Genomic DNA, 19,179 nt, shown 5'->3' with positions numbered 1-19,179 from the left:
CAATCTGAAAATGCTCGTTTTCATTGGTACCGTCAAATAATGTCTCTTAAGTTACATATTATTGTTTGCATCAGTTATTCTTACGTTCGCCAAAAGTAAGCAAATGCCGACGTTTGACGTAAGTGTTCCATATTGAAAATGTAAATCATTAGATTTAACCCGGAGACTTGAAACCAAAAATAATCACACTTCTTTTGAAAACTAAAAGAAGGAACCAAGAATAGCGGAAAGGTAAATGTTAAACGTTCGCGTTTGATATTATTGTAGATTGTATATAATTGATTGAACTATCAATTGTTAAAGCCGTAATTTGGTACGGTTTTTTCGTGCACAACTATCTATTTTTGTGCAGAAAACTATCTATTTTTTTTTATAGATATAATAACTTCACTTTGCGCATAAAACTATTGGTACTATTTATTTTCATTTCTTTCTTATTTTAGACCTACTTGAATAGACATTTGCGATCCTTTTCAATACTTTAATACATTTTCCCGCCGATCCCTATTTCGTGTTGATACACTCATCTTCACCACGTGCAATCCAACAGATGAATGAATCCACCGAGAGATGATGGCCATTGTAGCTGATCCATTTGATAAAGAACGTAGATAAACTCTCATATGGAACGTTTCCTGGCCTTGTTGACGGCCGTCTTTGCTTGGGTGATGATAACGAATTTAAGCTATCATACACGTAAGGATTATATGTGTGTCTATAAACACATCCATATTTGGTAGGGAAAAACACGAAACACACGCAAAGAATACAGACCAATATTTTCTGCTACTATACAGATACGGCTTTATATATGCTTACTTAAGAATATATATTAGCCATGTTGCACAGAAAGGACAATTTGGAGACTTTAAAAAGAGAGTCAGGAGAATATTCTATTGCAAATAACTAATCAATGAATACAAAAAGCCGAAAGATAATAGGCAGACGCCACACACAATAGTGTATATATGACGCAGTTGTTCTCTCTAAGTCGTTATGGAAAACGTTATTTTTCCCAGTTTATCAAAAACTCGTTTTTCCTCAGGACACTGCTGCGTATATAGAAATAGGCTGATCACAAACAATATACAACTGACGACTTCTATTGTTTGATGTGCACTGAAGCGTTATTTGTCGTCAAGTTTGCAGAGAAGGCACCAGATTGCATTAGGACAAGTTCGGAACCTACGATAACTTTAATCGAAACAACGTTCTATCCAGAAACTTCCTGCAGCACCTCAAACCGAACCAAAGCCGAAAGATAGAACTCAACTGGTTCCGGCCTTCTGCTGGAAACGGATACGTATTAGCAGCGTTCCATTTACAGCATTCGTTCTAATCTGGGAGGACAACTTTTCCACCCGGGCGTGTCAGGCCGGTTTAGTAGAAACACGTTTGTCAAGCTATATGCTAAGCAATATGCTTCCAGTCGGATCACCTTGATCTGGCCATCATGACCAAAGGGCCATATCTGGCAACGTACAATTTTCGCCAGCTCATCCCATCCTGCCCGCGTATCGCCACCAAAAAATTGATTTCGCAATTGATACTATTCGTTATTTATTGCACCTTCGAGGTGTGATGAGTTCATAGCACAGCATACGATTTGCCTCTTTGTCATTGAATTAAGCCTGCCATAAGCAAACCCGTTACTATAGCCAATCGAACTATCCCATAACCCAATTGAATGTCACGATAACCGTCGCAGTTTGTTACAGATGGCAATTACCATCATCGAAAACACTGCGGAGAGTGACGAACCCATACCAACACAAGTCAGCGAGCGTTTCTGATTTCGAGTATGTTCCCGTGTGCAGGAACGCATTATAGACGTCGAGTAGCAGGTTCTTTCTCAGAAAAGCATGGAGCGTGTGCTATGCTAACATAAGCTTTGTCAATCAAGTAAACAACATTCGCATACATGGGCTAGCGCGAAGGGGGGAGAAGGAGGTAAAAGAACTTTGAACCTACAGCGCGCCGACATATAGTACGACTATTATAATAGTTACGAATTTTTAATTTTACTTATTTTACTATTATTGTATTATATTATTAAAAGAATAATTACGAATAGTAAAGAAAGGAAACGATTTACCACGAATGAGTGTAAACAGGCCCCCCATCTATCTTCCTGTTTATATGTATAGAGAAACGCAGATTCCTAGGGTTTGCCAGTTCGGCAATGCTGTGCAACGTCGAATCGCGACGACGCCCACTGACTACTGTAGAACGAGTAGCACGTTAGCACGCCAGAGAACACTGACCGCCATACCGGGACGAAGCCAACCATAATAACCTAAATATAGATAGCCTCGCTAGCTCAGGACATTTGTGAAGGTATGGCAAACGCGGAAGAAAGGAACGAGCGAGCACGAGGATCGCCGCTTTATGAAGCCCAATCCAATAAAACTGTAAACTGTAAAAAGAGGTGTACAACGAAAAAATATTTGCACAAAAGTAGCCAAGGCTTGAAACATACAGTCCGATCAGGGCTCAGAAAATATATCGCTAAGAACAGGTCTATACACATAGTGAGCTTGAGGGCCAAATTATCTAGTCATTACGAACAGTTTACTATAACTTAAACAAATTTTATCTAAGTGCAGTGAGCTGCATCGATAGATGTTTGTTATTCGTTATACCGTTTATCCTATATGTGCGTCCCGAGCTTTAGCGACTTAGTAGATGTTGGCTGTTACGGGAGACATATGTCAAATGAGTTAGCTAGGAAATGAATCTTCCGCCGAATTTCACTAATGTGGCCTGGGATCACCTGGACTGAACATCTTGTTTATGCTAAATACTAGAAGATCAATTCTCCCTCTACAAGGCCGGTTTATGCCAACCTCATGAAGTCATATAGACATAGTGCTAAATTGCTAGATAGTCCATGCTTGGGCGCGCTATTCTTTGCCGTAACCGATCACTAGTATCAATTTATCAGAAGTGATATCGGCTACTACGAATTGACGAAGCTATGTTCTTGCCGTCCGATGACGTGGTTGCGATTCGGCCGTCCGAAGTTTATTTTCAATAGGCCACTGTGGCGCGGATTGACACGCAGGGCAGATGTGATGATCACTGTTTGATCGAACAATGATGATCGCATCTGCGAACGAGTACCACAGTTAGCTTTAACGATGAGACCCGTTTAGCCGAAACCAGCAAACTAAAATAGCAGCTAAACTACCGATTCAACGACTCGGCGATGCTTCGAAAATTCGGCAGCATGCACAGTTTGCTTCCTACGAATTTTCGTAGTAAACATGCAGCAGTTAAACGCCGGAAATATAATAGCCAATAGCTATTTTCAGGGTTCGACACTTATTGGTTAATAGGACCCGGAGATACTTTGTTTTTACGGTGAATTGCATGGCTTAGCTGAATCAAACAACGGACCAGAACGAATACTTTTTGGTGGTTACTAATTAATTACGATTCTCCCTGATGGGCTAGCGTTCCACATACACATTATGCAATAATGTACGTATTTATGCCCCGTTCGGTATATCAAGTCACTTCTTAGAAGAGTTATTCAACACCGGAATGCATTCTCTAATTACTCAAAAAGGCGCAGAGTCATTCCGGGCCTACAAAATAAAAAATTTAAGAGCATCATCTATCCAATGTGCAGCAAAACGTTCGTTCATGTAGTCGAACGGCTCATTATCAATAAAGAAGGTCACACCCTTCTAGTCAATAAGAGCCAATAAGAGGTCTATTGACCGGGACGTGCGGTAGCCTGGCTTTTAGACTTAGGTAGACTTTGAGAAAAACTTGATTCAGTACAGCCTTCTTCTATTGGCCTCTATAGCTTGCAAAGCGTAACTGCCGTATAAGAAATCTTTGCAGGCATTTTCTACTCATAAAGGTCACTCCAAAAAAACATTGTTATTATATGTAGGTCAGATATGTGCACGTAGCAGGAGTTTAACTTACCGATGCTTCATCTTCCCTGTAACCAGTATCTTGTTGTCTGCTACCGCAGCAGTAAGGTACGCCAAAAGGGCGCTGGTACGTTCTCTATTCGCTTATGAACTTGGCATGCCATCTCACTAACAAATGAGAACAAAGCTTCTTCACCGACTATATATATAAACTGATGACGTGACCTTCGTCATGTCACTACTCTTCGTCGTTCAGTATCGTGCTATGGGCTGTTTGTGTTGTCGGTCAAGTCCGTGCATTAGGTGGTCAGTGTAGCGAGCCCTGATTTTCAAATGGATACAAATCGATGAGTAGGCTTCTTCAACGTTTTTAGTGCCGAACTTAAGCACGATGACGAGATCTGGAAGAATCGAACTAGGTTTTTTGCCTGTCCAACCGCATCGAAGGTAGGCTTGCTAGCTAGCTAGCTACCTGTAAAGATGGGGTTCGAAGAAAAGCTCAGGAGGGCCCGCGTAGAACCAGAAGTCAATCAATGTTTAAGGCTTTGACGATCATATAGATTTTTACGATCGACCGCCATATAACGTAGGATTCAGGATGGGTTCATCATTTTAAATGAACGGCGGCCGTCCTGTCTAATCAGATACATCGGTGTACCTGACTTTAATGGACTACCCATTGGCAGATGCGGTAGCTCGGTACCTTTACGTTAATGGTACTGAGAATATGGGGAAAAGTTCATTGTTTCTATGGCAACGTAAACTTGACCTTTAGACCTTCTAGCCTTATGCCGCTTTCATTTAACTGCTCGTTTCGACATTCGATTAATATCTAGATGAGCCACGCTATTAATACATTATTATTACTTTGAAATGTGAGAATGGATAGGATGTTACGAATAAATTGCTGCTATTACAGGGTTTCGATTCAGCGTTTAAATAGGCAACTATCGATCGTAATGTCAAACTTGGACGAAGATTCTTCTGCGTATAACAGCCCTTTGCTTACAGCAAGCTAAGTTAATGTTTTGCGATATTTCAGACTTCACAGTAACATACAGGAAGTTCAAACTACTATGCCAAACTGCCTCTTCAGATGATTGATTTAAGTTTTTTAAGTTCGATTTCCATCACAACTGCTTGCACATAAAATTTCGTACTCGGTTAAGGGTGCGAACAATAAAAAGCTGACAGCTAGGATGCATTCAGAGTACAAAAAACCCTAGACGATAACCGGTATGTTGTCAACCTCCGACCAATGGCCTAGTCCTTAAAAATATGCTAGTACCCAATGATTACCATCCTTAAAGGTATTTATCATCATACTTAAAGATAATCTAGACAAACACAATTCATGGGGAACTAAAAGAAGATCTTATTTGCCTTCACATCTACCGAGCACCTACTTCGGCATCAGGTTATACTACACGCCGTTCAGGACTTCCATCAGGCTCAAATGGAGAAGAGAGCATTCTCCCAGACGCCTGAGTCGAGAAGCTCTATAAAAAGCCAGGCTACCGCACGTCCCGGTCAGTAAGCCTCGTGGCTCTTATTGCACTTCGTTTCACCGTTCGCTGCTGTTGCTGCTTCTCTCATAAGGCCTCGATAATCTTCTATCAAACCATAAAAGCTACACAGACTATACTGCGTACAATTAAAACCGTTTTTGAAATGATCTTGGTTCAATCCAGCTGTGCAAGCCGTTAATCGCCATTCCACGGCACTATGCATAACACTTTAACCTACTTTGAATTTGAAATTTTACATATACGCTGACAGACAATAAAGATGCATTAATTTCTGACATTTAAGACCAACACTGAACAAAGACGAAAACCAATTATAGCAAAAAGCCTAGAGCTCGACTTTTTAGCGCAAAACTTCATACATCTTCTGTTGATGCCCAATCGTACGTCACATCATCATATCTTACGCTAACCATACGAAATCTGCCCTTGTTCTGGCAGTCTTTATAGATTTACCAGCATCAGCCGAGCAATTTCGAAATACCGTAATTGCCAATGGGGGAGATTAGGAACGTCTGTACCCAATTCATCCAGTGATCTCGTTGCTGTGAACATGACTCCCTCTCTCGTGAGGCCTTCGTAACATTGGTCGTGGCGGGCACTGGGGTTCTAGGTGATCAAAATGGTCGGAGATGGCAGCCATTTTAGCATCTGTGATACAATGACATGTCTGCTTATTGTGCATATACAATATTATGGAAATTTAAAGCGCTTAGATCAACACTAGAAACGCTGAATGCAAAGGATGGAGTGTATAGTTATGGGATTTCCCTCACAGTTATCAGTCAGCACCTAACAAAGCTCTTTCCAAGCCATCTGTTCCACTACAGATACGATTTTTGCTGGTGCAACTATATTTTCCCTACTGCTCGTGCGGGCAGCCCAGGAAGAATCTCATGACCCAGAGCAAACCTATCGGCCCAATCGCCCGACGGCAGCGCCATCTATACGTGAATAAACTCATACTTTGAAATGCATTAATGTATGGGATGCTGCTGACTCCTATTATTGCTACTGCTTTTATTTGCTCATTCTTTATTAGCTTGCATTATTGCGCTAACGTTTGTGAAGTATAGGATAAAATAAAATCAATATATATATATATATATATATATATATATTTTTTTTTTTTTTTTTTTGTTAATAAATTATAATATAACAAATAACGTATTACTCTAGTTTTCGGATAGAGTTAATTGAAGTTCCTTCAGAGTTATATGAACGTACGATATTCAAACGATTACAAATAGCGAAATATTTCAATTCGCGCCAAAATTAAAAGTGAAAAATAATTAACACAGAAATAAACAGCTGATTATAGGAATGGCTTTCGGTTTTTGATCGCTACGTTTTTACACTGTAGCAACTTGAAATTGTCGCACCAAAGTTTAGGTACGACAACCTCAACTCGCTCAACGCTCACTGTAGCTCTCTGATGCTGCAATAGTAACGTGTTTGCCCACTAAACATAGGGATGCCCCCATGGCCAAAGTCAGGACATAAGCACACTTCGTGTTGGAGCAGGCCACCCGCCGGAGCCAATGCTTAGGAGTAAAGCAAAGCAAAGCTAGCGTGCATGAATCCCTAAACATAGGGGGTGTTCACGTCCTATCCGATCGCGACTGAGCCAGCTAAGGAACAGGCCAAAATCGTTTCTCTCCTGCGGTTTTTGCTGGCGCTTCTAAATTGACGCGATATACAAGCATGTCTCATTCGGACCACCACCACTAATACACGTTAAACCCCTTTACTTATCAATCGAGGTCGGTAATGGTAAAATTGCTATGTGTCGACGTAATATGAAGTTCAATTTCGCTCTTTGCGTCAAATAAGTTAACGTTACGTGTCGGAATCACTCATAGCGACCAATAAATTAGGAGTGTTTGATACATTATTTAAGTCCAATTACATTACTACGAGGTTTCGGCACAAAATAGCCATCAACGCATCTTTAGCGTTTGTTTGTTCATTCATACAAATGCTATACAATAGTAAAGCTATAGAATATGGTGGAATAAAGAAATGTGTGCATCTATCTTTTCGTCTATAAAAAAAAGGTGCTTTTTTTAGATCCTTTAAGCAAGCAAATATATGCATAGGTAATTCCAGCTTTCGGACAGTTTGCTGCTACCGTACGTGGAAACGGCACAGGTAAAACGTCGACGTCGAAATGTTACAAAGATCTTTATATTATCTTCTGCGGATATGGATCTAGACCTATATCGATTGCGATTTTATCGATCTAAAGCAAACTTCTGATACATTTTTTGACCGTGTTATCGAAGTGGCGATATTTCCCATTTAAGCCGAGGCTTCCTGAAGTACATCTCCTTGAATCACGCGATTCGATCACGAATTCACGATATGTCATCGTTCGTAATGTATGGCGCCAATGAGACCGATCGACACAAATAGAATTACTTGGATATTTTCTTTAACTGAGACCTGCCACACCCAGACCTTTCAGCACAGGACACACCAAGACATCAAGATTATGCGAGGCCAAGTACATGCCTATTTTCGTTGCAAGGGGGGTCAAAGTATAGCTTCTATATCGTTTGCACTAAACTGGACACGACTATGGGAAACTCTCTTCTCCATTACAAAGCATTACATATCACGTTCTTAGTTGTAACGTTAGCTTGACCTGTGAGCAGTTCATTTCGATCGAATCGTGCAACACTTACGCCCAGGCTAAAAATGCAACATCGTGCCCAGGACATACTGCACGACCCAAAAGGGTAACAATCGAAGACGATCTAATACGCACTATTATTATTTAAATTTAGTGGTAGTGCTTAATTAATAAACGAAAGAAGATTGTAAAGACAAAGGACCCGTTACAGTGTGAGTAACAAAAATAGGCGACGTACCTGTTTATTCTATAGGCGAGTTTCATTCTGGCCGTCCAGAACATTAGTTTATTTTTTGCTAGATGTATCCCACCAGGGATTTTCTCGTATCATTTCAAGCATCGTGGGAATTCTTGTAGAGAGTGTAACAATGTAACGTGTCCCCACGGGACACGCCAAAATATACAAACAAATTCACTTAAGAAAATAGTTCAAAACATCTATCATAGGAAAAATCGATCTACCGAGTGAATGATAGCAGCGGTGGTCACAAAAATCTTTCCATTCGTCCACTGGTCGACGATTAATAAAAAAAAAAAACAAAAAAAAAAAAGCTATCGGTGTATAGGAAGTAAATGGCTGGTTATTCGTTAGGTCAATACATGATAAGCTATTTTGTCTTAGTATAAATAGACTTCGATGCGCTATTTTTGAATGAGTACTTAAAAGCTATCCTGACGGCTTTTGCGATACTTCACAAAGTTTACACTTTGTACAATACATGCCACATTCGTTCAACTTCTAGGCGTAAGTAAGTGGCTCGAATATGTCTACTTATTCTAACCGAGTCTAACCGACTACGGAAGCAAGTTTATTGCCCTCATAGCTTAAATAAACTAGTTACACTTGCTTTAAGACGGGTTCACAAATGTTCGACGAAAAAATAAGGTAAATGTCGCGCGTTGTTAGAACGTAGAATTCTATTTAACCCTCAGGCCGGCCTTGTGCTGCAAGGTTAGGCTCTCATTTATCGTTTTAAAGTTGATTTTACGTAAACAAGGTTTTGCTCAAGTTGATTTTTGGTCGATAAGCGAAAGGCTTTTCATTCTCCTTAGATTTTCATCGTTTCTGAAAATCATGCAACATTTGTATGCACTCAAACTTCGCCTTTATCACCGTTTCTCTATCCTCAATTGTGTTTAATCCTTCTTCATTCTTCACCAGCGACATCACTGAAGATCATTTGGTAACTGGAACGGCCTCGATAACAGATAATTTTCTTTTATTCCGACCATAAATTGAATCGATATTGTTCCGTTTTCATTGAAATTTTTTCATTTGAAAATTTGAAATTCATTTTCCCCTTTAAGAATGTTCTTGCATTCGACATTATCACCGTCAGTATAGAATTCTTAGATGCTAAAGACGGACACTTTGTGTCTGTATATACGAGCCGCAGAAAGAATCGGTGACTCTCTGCATGTCTCGAATTTTCTGTCCGGCATCATCATTACTCATTCCAAATGGCTAGCCTTTGGTATAAAACGAAACGAGTCTATTCCCAAATTTGAACCTATACCACGACGTGTCGTTCGGTTTAGCAGGCAAATACGTTACCTACTAATTTACCATAGGGACAGCATGTCGGCGACTGAAAAATAGTAAGGAGCATCAGATTCGCAACCGAGCACGTCTTAGCTAGAGTTATATAGGATCATATATATATATATATACCGAATAGGTTCCGAGCATATGATTCATATGAAAATACGCATTTTCAACGTGTCACACTTTTGACTACGTGATATCGTGCCCGAATCTCGGAACATCGCTGACTGAAGGTCTAGACGATACCTCACACTTTTACTAAGAAAAATAGTAATGTTTCTATCTGCGACTTGAAGCCGCAGAAGTTATTCTAATGAAAATGTGTTATTATTATCAAAATAAAGGTAGACGAGAAGATAAAACACTGATGCAGCGCCATTGAATCAGACAAATAATCTTCAAATACGGTAGTTAGCTTATCTTGAGAAGGCTGTTACAACTGTTGCGTCACTAATACTTCTGCGTAGATCCTCTAACCTGATGAATTGGTAACCGCCATTATTGGAAAAGTGATGACTATATGTTGTTACCATGGCTAGCCAAGTTGTAAGCATAAAAGGTTAAAGCTTCAGTGTCGTGGCTGGCGTTGCGTATATGTAGGCCGTCACAGTAAAAAAGATACCTATCATGTTGACGATTATTATATAATTGTGTGTGTGTCCCACTACCATAACCGATTTTAAAGTTCAATAACCAAAATAATTCATTTGCTTTTTTTTTTTACAAATCAATTTGGCAGGGCCCACCTATCCACTTCAACGAAATGAGCTGCTGATCTGTCTTCAAGCAAAATGTTTAAAAATTTAGACCATTTTGCTGAAAAAAAATGACCGCGGATTTCGTACAGGGTCGATATTAATCTACCCCATAAGATAGACATCTTATTTCGATCTGATAGGCAAGAAACGTGAATTGCCTTGCCATTGGATTTCGCAAATTTTAGCGTTATGCTCTATGGCAGCCATGCCCGAAGATCACTTTTTTTTGCTTTTATAGCTTTTTAATTTCTTTATTATGTACTTAAGTTCAGAATAGCCCAGACAACTACCAGTAAAATGTTATCGGAACTGATTCATTAGAAGGTAGCCAAGCGTTACGGCTTGGAGCACGATGTTGAGCGCTATGCTCTGCGGCAGCTGTCCCCATATCTATCGTAAAGCTTCCCGCGCACGGTTTTAGCTGAAAATCAATGGTAAATCAGGGTACGCAAATGGAAACAGTCTAAATCATGACCGCACCTAGACACCTAGTAAGAAGATTGAACAGAATTCTTCAATTCAGTTAATTTTTTCCTTGGCATCGTTAGTTACACTCGACGCTGGACTTACCGCGTTTTCTAGATTACTGCAACAACCAAGCTGGGAGCGATGGGCAGAATTACAGACAGTATTATTAATTATTTAGCTGAACATACATGTGTAAAGGGCGCCCATAGGCGACTATAAATTCCTGCGGGAAATAAATTTAATTATTTCTTCATAAGGACAGTTTAAATTGCCAGGTTGAACAAATCATAGAACTTCAACTCATGCACCCAACTACGGAAGCTCATTAGAATTGTAAAGAGTCTCAAGGCCTTTAAGTGATTAAGGCCCAGTCAAGGTATAATCAAAAAACGTGCCGCTAACCACACTGACACGAAATCTGGCTGTCATCACCCCACCGTGCCATATATACACCTCACTTATTCGAGCTACTATATAAAAACCAATGGGAACTTACCATTTCTAAAAATTGTTCTCAGTAGCCAATTATTTTCAAATATTTAGTTTATATATCCCGTATTGAACGACGACGTGGTTGTGTCGACATGTATAGATATGCGAACTTCGTTAGATGCTATTATATATTCCGTGTGAAAATTGTAGTAGCAGTCAATCGTGCATCGCATGATCGTATCCTGCTCTTTCAATCTGAAGTCAATGAATTCTAATGGCTTCAGCAGTAATAGCCGAACAATTTTAAAGCTTACCTTTCTACGCAATTTCTAAGGGAGAGTCGGTATAACCTCTGAGAAGCAAAAAAAAACTCAGCCAGCATAGTCAAGCTTTTATCACTGTGTGTCTAATTCAGCTATGCCTGCTTCGGGCAATTAGGCTCTTTGAATTTAGCGTCGAGTTCTGGCGGAGGCCCTAGCGATATTGAGCCTGCTGTTGCTGCTGGCCTTATGGGGCGTGTCGGCTGCTTTAGCACCAATGATAAGATTTATTACGAAGATCCTAAGCGCTTGAATTAACGTTAGAAGGGGAAACGAAAAAAAGTATCCTTGGTCATCGGCTATTCCCGTCAGTCGACACCTGCTTCGCAAGTTGTTAGTGATCATGGAAGGACTCAACCACTAATAACGAAACTAATTCTGATCATCCGAAATGCCTGGCAAAGCTTGAAAACATTGCAACAACCTGAATTCTCAAATGTGCTTCTGTCGAACGTTCTTTGGAACAGGGTAAGTCCGCTGTGCTTCAGAGTCGCTACACGACACTTTCCGTCGCCTACCGAGGCGAAATAGTATCTGGAAATGAAACTAGTCGATTGTCGTAACCTTGTATGGTTTCTAGCGTCAGGTAAAACGGCTTACACGCTTCTGTCGAACGATATCCGAAGATGTCCGTATAATGGGTCCTAAGCGCTGCTCTTGATCCTCTACCTCACGCTGCGGACTGTCAATGGCTCCTCGATTGTAAACGATAAGCAATACACCTAACATCCACCCTTGATGGTGCACTTTGGAGACGACATAAAACCGTTGGAGAATTCGCGGCACAGTGTCCTGGACACCCGGAAGTCTACCTGCCCTATCGATGTAGCATAAAGCGATAGACGCCTCTGACGCGACCGAAGGATTGCTAGATGCCTCTAATCTAGCTTACTAGACTGCGAGTCGGCTATTCCTTTGCAGGTTTGAGGGAAAGCAAGACAATGATTGAGATGCCTACAGAGAAATGATTCACGGCTGGTAGGAAACATTTAGCAAGAATCCCTGTCCTCGTATGAACGCGTAGAATGTGTTGTTGGTTCGTTTCGTGCGTCAATAGTTGTCATAATGATGAGATATTATGGAGACCGGTCGGATCAGCGTACCTTGAACGCTTCCCTTATGATTGACGTTCACGTAATGCTGTGGGGTCAAATGCTGCTAGTCTGAAGCAAACTTTGGCTAGATTGTGTCCCCAATCGCTTTATCCATTTATTCGACCCTTGACTTCGCGGAGAGCAAGCAGTATATATGGCAGCTCGACCAAACAATGCTCCACAGATCTTCGCTATTTTGCCACTCCAGAGGCTTTCACTTGGCTCCGTAACCTTTACATTGTGCGCTTGACGTCGAAAACCACTTCATCAATGGCGTCAAAAGGACCACCAGCCTTAAATTAGTAAGTTCGGTCGATTTTTTTCGCCGTTGTAGTGACTACTCAAGTATTCTACCCGTATAAATAATGTCTTACTTATTCCAGAGGCATCACGCTTTTCGATTTTTGTATCGTTTTAGATTGTTACCAAATATACTATTTAAAAATATGCTTCGTCTATAGGTACACATATATATTCAAATTTGACATCATTTTGCGATATTTTTTCCAGGATTCGAGCTTCGGATGACACTACTTTTTCTCTTACGCTGCGTATGCCGTGTAGACCTGAGATGAAATTAGGTGCACAGATTGGCTGGCCTAAAGTCTTCTCATGAGAGCGGTGGTCACGTTTTTATAAACTAGTCATAACTATTTACTTAGAGCCGATTCAAGCCAGCAGGAAACACAACACTGGACAATGTTCACCTCACTTTCTGAGCATGAAACATTATTACCATCCATATGCATTGACTTGCTCAGGCCGATGAGCCATATTCTTCTATAGGGATTTTCGCCTATCGCTTTTGTGCAAACAAGCATTTAGGAACCTTTCATAGCTTTTTTCTAACCATCTCATATTTAGGTTGTCCTATACTACTTATTTCATGATTGCAGGGAATGTTTTCCTCGAATTCTGCGCGCGGATGGACAATCAGTGCACAGAGTTTAGATAAAACCAATGGATTGATACGTATTAAAATGCGATACGGCAATTTTTACTGTGCTAAATTTATAGAACTAACTGCGTAAACTGTATTTGTGGTACGCTTTTGATCATAATTTTAAGCGTCGATCTATCCAGGTTATGACGCAAGCTAGAAGTGGTTCTTATATGTACAGCTTCACTTCTTCTGCCAATCCCAATGCATAACTTTAATCTCAGACTAGACAGATATAGCTGACCTCAGATCATGAGAAAGGCCAACCAATATTTTGGTTAAAACCTTTGGTTTGTTGCTATTTGAAGTAAAGCTTGTTAAAAATACGCACTTAATTTTTATCACCATTGTTGCACACATTAAAAGACAGGTTCCTATTCTTTATATAAGCAAAAGTTTTAATTACCTTTTCTAGATACTTCCAGCCATTGCACAAAGTAATACCGTACTTGAAGGTGGTTTGCTCATAATAAGAGTTCTGCAGATTAAATTACATAGGTAAAAAAAAAATATAAAAACAATAACTTTGCCTATCTACACAGGTTGTGTGGCATGTTTTGTTAGCACGACTTAGAGCACCGGCCCCTGGTTTCCTACCCTGGTATAGGTGTATAGTATACGTGTTCAATATATTCACGTTTTACAATAAAAAATAACAGAAGTTCTATTGCAATTCACGTATTGCTTTCAAAAAAAATATAATAAAATTATCATTCATATTGTGCGGTGTCGAAGTTTCGAAGCTAGATCACTGCGAATCACGCAATTGCCAATGCGAGACATTTTCCACTATTTAAGTAAAGTCTTCGAATTTTACGTCTACAGCCCCCGTCAGCCATCGGCATATTGGACGACTGGAGTCTCAAACATAAATGTATCCCTTGGTCTCTCAAATACACTAAATACGTGCCTTGTAGTACGAAAACGAGTTACACTTAGCCATTACGGCGACTTGTGTTTTTCTGGCAGGATCACTGTGACCGCCGTTATCAACGAAATTTTATGCCGTTTTGTGTCAAGAGAAAGGACAGATTCCCCAACGGACCCCCGATACGTTGGACAGCTGAAGCTTAAAGATATAGAAGACTCTTTTAAAAGTCCTGTGAGATTCGGTTCTGCGGACCTGCGTAGATGAAATTCTTCTCACAGCTCTACAGATATCTTTCCGCAGCTCTTTTTGCTAATCCTAAATTACTAGATCAGGTAATTACAGATGAAAAATGTAACCTGTACATTCAGTAGACGCGAATAATTCAATTTCTAGAGCGTAGGCACTTTAAATGTAAAACTTTTATCAATTTGTTGCCCATCTTCAGGTCGATAATTTCTACTTGTACCCTTTGCACTTTTTGTTTTTATATATTATTCTCAATATCGGAACTTTTCGTTATTTTATAAAAAAAAAAAGTCTGTGTTCAAATAAAACGATTCACACGAAAATTTTTAGTTTTTTTCACGTATATCATCTTCGCATGCATAGACACACCTGTAAACCTTCTTCAAAAACCTCATGTCTACATGTTATCCTTCCCAACGCTGTAAAGGCAACTACATTGCGCACATAGGTACGTGCACTAGTTTTGTTTTTTGTGCAATTTCGGACAGAACAGAATTATGGCTCGATGTTTTTGCTTAATAGCGTCAATGATGCCGCACGTAGTTTGGTTCATTGACGATGCAGAATGAGTACGTCAAGATGTCGAATGCGATTTCATTAGAGACACATAACTCATAAAATTTGAGCTACAATAAAATTCGTGTATTTAAATAGTCAATTTCATTCTGGTACCAATCCCCAATTTAGAAATTTTATATATACTGCCATCCGTCTTTGAAGAGACACATGAGGGAATTTTCTGTGCGTCTACGGATAGACAGCGCCGTTCGAGGGCTATTTCTACAATAACGGTGTAGGAATGGCTGTACTTACCATTGAATGACTAAAAAATGAATATTATCCGTGTACTAGTTAGTCTTTGAGCCGAACACACAACGTCTCATTTGAGCAATAATAACCTAACTTCTTGGTAGATTTGTCTTCACAAGATGCTAAACTTAGATGTTGATCGCTTTACGGTTTGCTCTACAGATCACCAAATTGATACACAGAATATATTCGTGTCTTCCGAATCCGTTGTTATGACAGACCGGAACCAAGGCCATGCCAGGGATCTTGACGATAGTTACCTTTAGCGGCCGATTCGCCTTCTGTTTGTTAACTCCTTAATAATCAATGATTCTAAATAGTCGTGGTGCTTTTCGGGCTAGCAATAGCGCACAACGACGCTTACATGGACGACTTACACGGCGACAATTAACCGGCCTTCTATTGTTCCTTGTTTTGAGGGATGAGTAGATCACAGAATTGAATCAACGATCTTATCACGGGTCAGTTTGAACGAATGAATAAATTGGAGCTTTGAGTATCATCCAGGGACATCTTCTAGTGCGTTAGTGAACATAGGAAATGCGTTGAGCATTTAGATATCGTAAGGTACAAAGCTCTCCCCATTATCATTGGCTATTATCAAGATGTCACTTATTAGTTGGTTTGTTCGTCTAAGTGGCATCAAGCGTATTTAACGACTGATATGGGGTAACCAGTCATAAGCAGAGTTGCGCTAGGGAACCCTCGAGATTCTGACCAGCAGTTAGAGAAGCCACAGTGAATGCTGGAAATGAATCTGGAACAAGACGAATTTGCAACTCGGTGATCTATTCATTTACGACGATGCCGCCTTTGGTGGAAAAAACGGGACAACAGTCTGCGATCCGGCTTAAGGCTTGAGTTCGGTTGGTGACTAAAGAGACCAGGGTGTGAATGAAAGCCGTTTCTAGCTTGTGCCTTGCGAATTCCAGTCAAAATTGTTAATTATCTGCCTCTTAAGGCCTGCTAGGCTTAAGCTGAAACAATGAGTTCGTATATCTATGCTAGGGCATGGGAAAGCTATTAATAATAGAGTGCGAGAGGGCGGGAGAGGGAGATACAACCAAGGTTGGCTCGAGATATGTCAAATGAAGAGTTTGCATGTAAATGTCGTTTGCTATTTTGCCTGCAGGTTCCGGAAGTACGTAGCTATCAAAGCCGTTTGTAACCGAAGTAACCAATTAGAAGAATTCCTGTATACAAGTATGACCTATCTTGCCGAAATTGTGAAGATATAATATGACGCGTCCTGTTTTGCAAAACAAGCCAATCACAATAGAGTAGCAGCAAGATACCGAAGTGCTATCCAGCCTTATGCGCTGATAATAACAATTTTTAAATTGCTAAGATGTATAGTTTCAGTAATTAATGTCTATGTATCTGATATTCATGACAGCTTGCCGAAAAAGCCGCCAGCAAAAGTGGAAAAACAGTAACCTATTAGATATGACAGCGCGGTATTTCTGTGCTGGTATGAAACAGGCGCGTATTTCACAGGCCCCAGAAAATTTTGCTAGTGTCTCCAAAGCTTTATCCGGACCAATTGCTTGCGGCTGTTCGCTCGGACCGCAATACCAACGAAAGCTCGTTGCTAAAATCTCTATTTATGCTTCTGGCCAAGGCGGCGAAATTTCCCATCTCAGATTTGTTTCTACATCACAGCAGCCGAGCTGGAGCCAGCTGAGATTCCCATTAATTTTCTTAAATGGTCACTTTAACGCCATATCATTAAAAATGGTCGAAGACATGAAAAACCCAAGATTTTTTAATGCGCTACACTCGGCATAGCCATAACCTAACACAGTTATACGATCTTTTGACTTATGAAGCACTCTGCATACAATTCAAGTCGAGCGCATTTAAATTATCTGGACTTCAAACTGTCTCTCTAAGCCTCAATTTTACGAAAAATATTACCGACTTTTTTGTTTAGAGTAGATAGATTGCTAAAATTCGGATTATGCTCTCTTTCGCAGACTACTCTGAAAGATATTTGTGGGATTGATACAACCTTCTTGGCTTTCACAATCGTGCAGTAACAATTTATATAAAACCACTAAACGGTTCCATTTTCTGTACTCTAGTGCTCACACGGCTTTTTTTCTCGTTTTTTTTTTGGCTTTCGCTTTTTCATGCCTTTATCATAGCATGAGTTGGGCAAGACCGGATCTTCTTAGCAGCCGATCTTTATTTTTTAATGGCGCGTATGCATACGCAAACTCCGAGCCTCGGGACGCTCACGTAAAATGCCTATTGGATAGTTCGCTCCAGAAGCATCTATCACAACGGGGAGTCACTCGCTCACAGATAGTTCGAGCATTTTTTTGATACACGATCTGTATACTGGATATGCCGTTGCTATTTCCGTGAAGAATGCCCTGAAGAAAAAGATATGTTCGTGTTGTTACACGCACATGGTAACTGTTGCAATTCATAAAATGATAGTTTCGGTCTCTCTCTGTAGTGGCACAAAAAGCTTTGCGCCGTCATCGCCTTTTCTCCTGTTCCTGTGTACTAACAACGGGTGTAGCAAAAAGTTATGGCTTAAACAATGTACTACTCATACGACAAAACGGGACCGATCAGTGACCGTGTTCGATGCACGTTTTATGTTACATGAAATTCGAATTTTTGGGGAGAAAATTTACATAAAGCCGCCAGCGACTAATACTATTGTTTAGGTGGTTCGTTTCCAGCTGATGAAATAAGTTAGTAAATTGGGATAAATAATTTAGAAAACTAGAGGTTTTAATTGCTATGAAAGTTACAAATACAGTTATCTACACTAAATTGTCTACCAAACATGGTTCTTCCTCGTAGACAAATGTTAGCTTGACTCGGGCAGAGTACCAGATATACTATTACGGCATCAGCTACTATTATACTAACAGCCACAATTGATACTAACGCAAAAACGATAGCATCGTTTTGATTTCATCTCATTTTTTGGTTTAGTCTCCAGTTAAGACCAGCCAATGATATTCCCTTGTCAGCCTGCCGTAGGCCACGCTGACTCAGGGTTCGGACAGGATAATTCGCCGATGACGCACGTCACTCGACATTGCTATGACTATGGATAATCGTGGGAGAAAAAATAGCTAAATAACAACTTTTTCGATAATCCGGATGAGGTGGGCGACCCTGAGGTAGGCAGGAGGAGTAGCTCATGGTTAGCCATTGCAGTGACGATCATTAGCGGCCAAACTAGCGTCAAGTACAATCAACCTTTGGCGCACTCACCATTGTTTTTCGATTATGAAACATGGTTCGCTGAGTAACAAAGTATGAATAATAGTAGATTATAGCCAGAGAGTGAGCGATTTTCGTACTATAAAAAAGATAGCTTCTTCGATACGACACGGTGGAGCGCTGCAGGTCCCGGCGGTTGAGTTTACGCCCGCATCTGTAGATGGCGCCTCTGTAGAATATGGCGAACCGACCGTATTTGCTTATGTCTTCATGCGACCAACGCAGTCTAACCGGCTAGCTGTCAGTGAACGAGATTATAGCATGTAGCTGATATTTGAAGTAATGTTGAAAGCCAGCGATAATTCACATGATAAAATTTTAAACTCGTATAACACTTATTCCTATAATAACCAAACTAATTAAAATGATTCGTGTCCTAGGTAGCAATATATACATA

At 40.2% G+C, this 19,179-nt stretch overlaps 1 protein-coding gene across 11 annotated transcripts in view; it reads right to left on the bottom strand.

The window, feature by feature from the left end:
- The window catches only part of LOC111248975 (protein FAM135A), a 50,844-nt gene that overhangs the window by 28,321 nt on the left and 3,344 nt on the right, over positions 1 to 19,179 (bottom strand). For 2 of the 11 annotated variants that reach the window (XM_022802186.2, XM_086987587.1), the window contains exon 1: positions 15,537 to 15,787. The exons of 1 other annotated variant lie outside the window; for it this stretch is intronic. Coding sequence is in view for 2 of the 10 variants with exons in the window: in XM_086987587.1 (XP_086843713.1) it covers positions 15,537 to 15,539 (3 nt within the window). In the remaining 8 variants the exon portion in view is untranslated. 8 more of the 11 variants (XM_022802184.2, XM_022802180.2, XM_022802177.2 and 5 more) reach the window with 8 other exon arrangements.

This window comes from Varroa destructor, unplaced genomic scaffold (assembly GCF_002443255.2).
Source record: "Varroa destructor unplaced genomic scaffold, Vdes_3.0 BEIS01000004.1, whole genome shotgun sequence".
Lineage (NCBI taxonomy): Eukaryota > Metazoa > Arthropoda > Arachnida > Mesostigmata > Varroidae > Varroa > Varroa destructor.
Note: the sequence above shows the minus strand (reverse complement) of the source record. Positions and strands in the feature narration are given on the sequence as shown.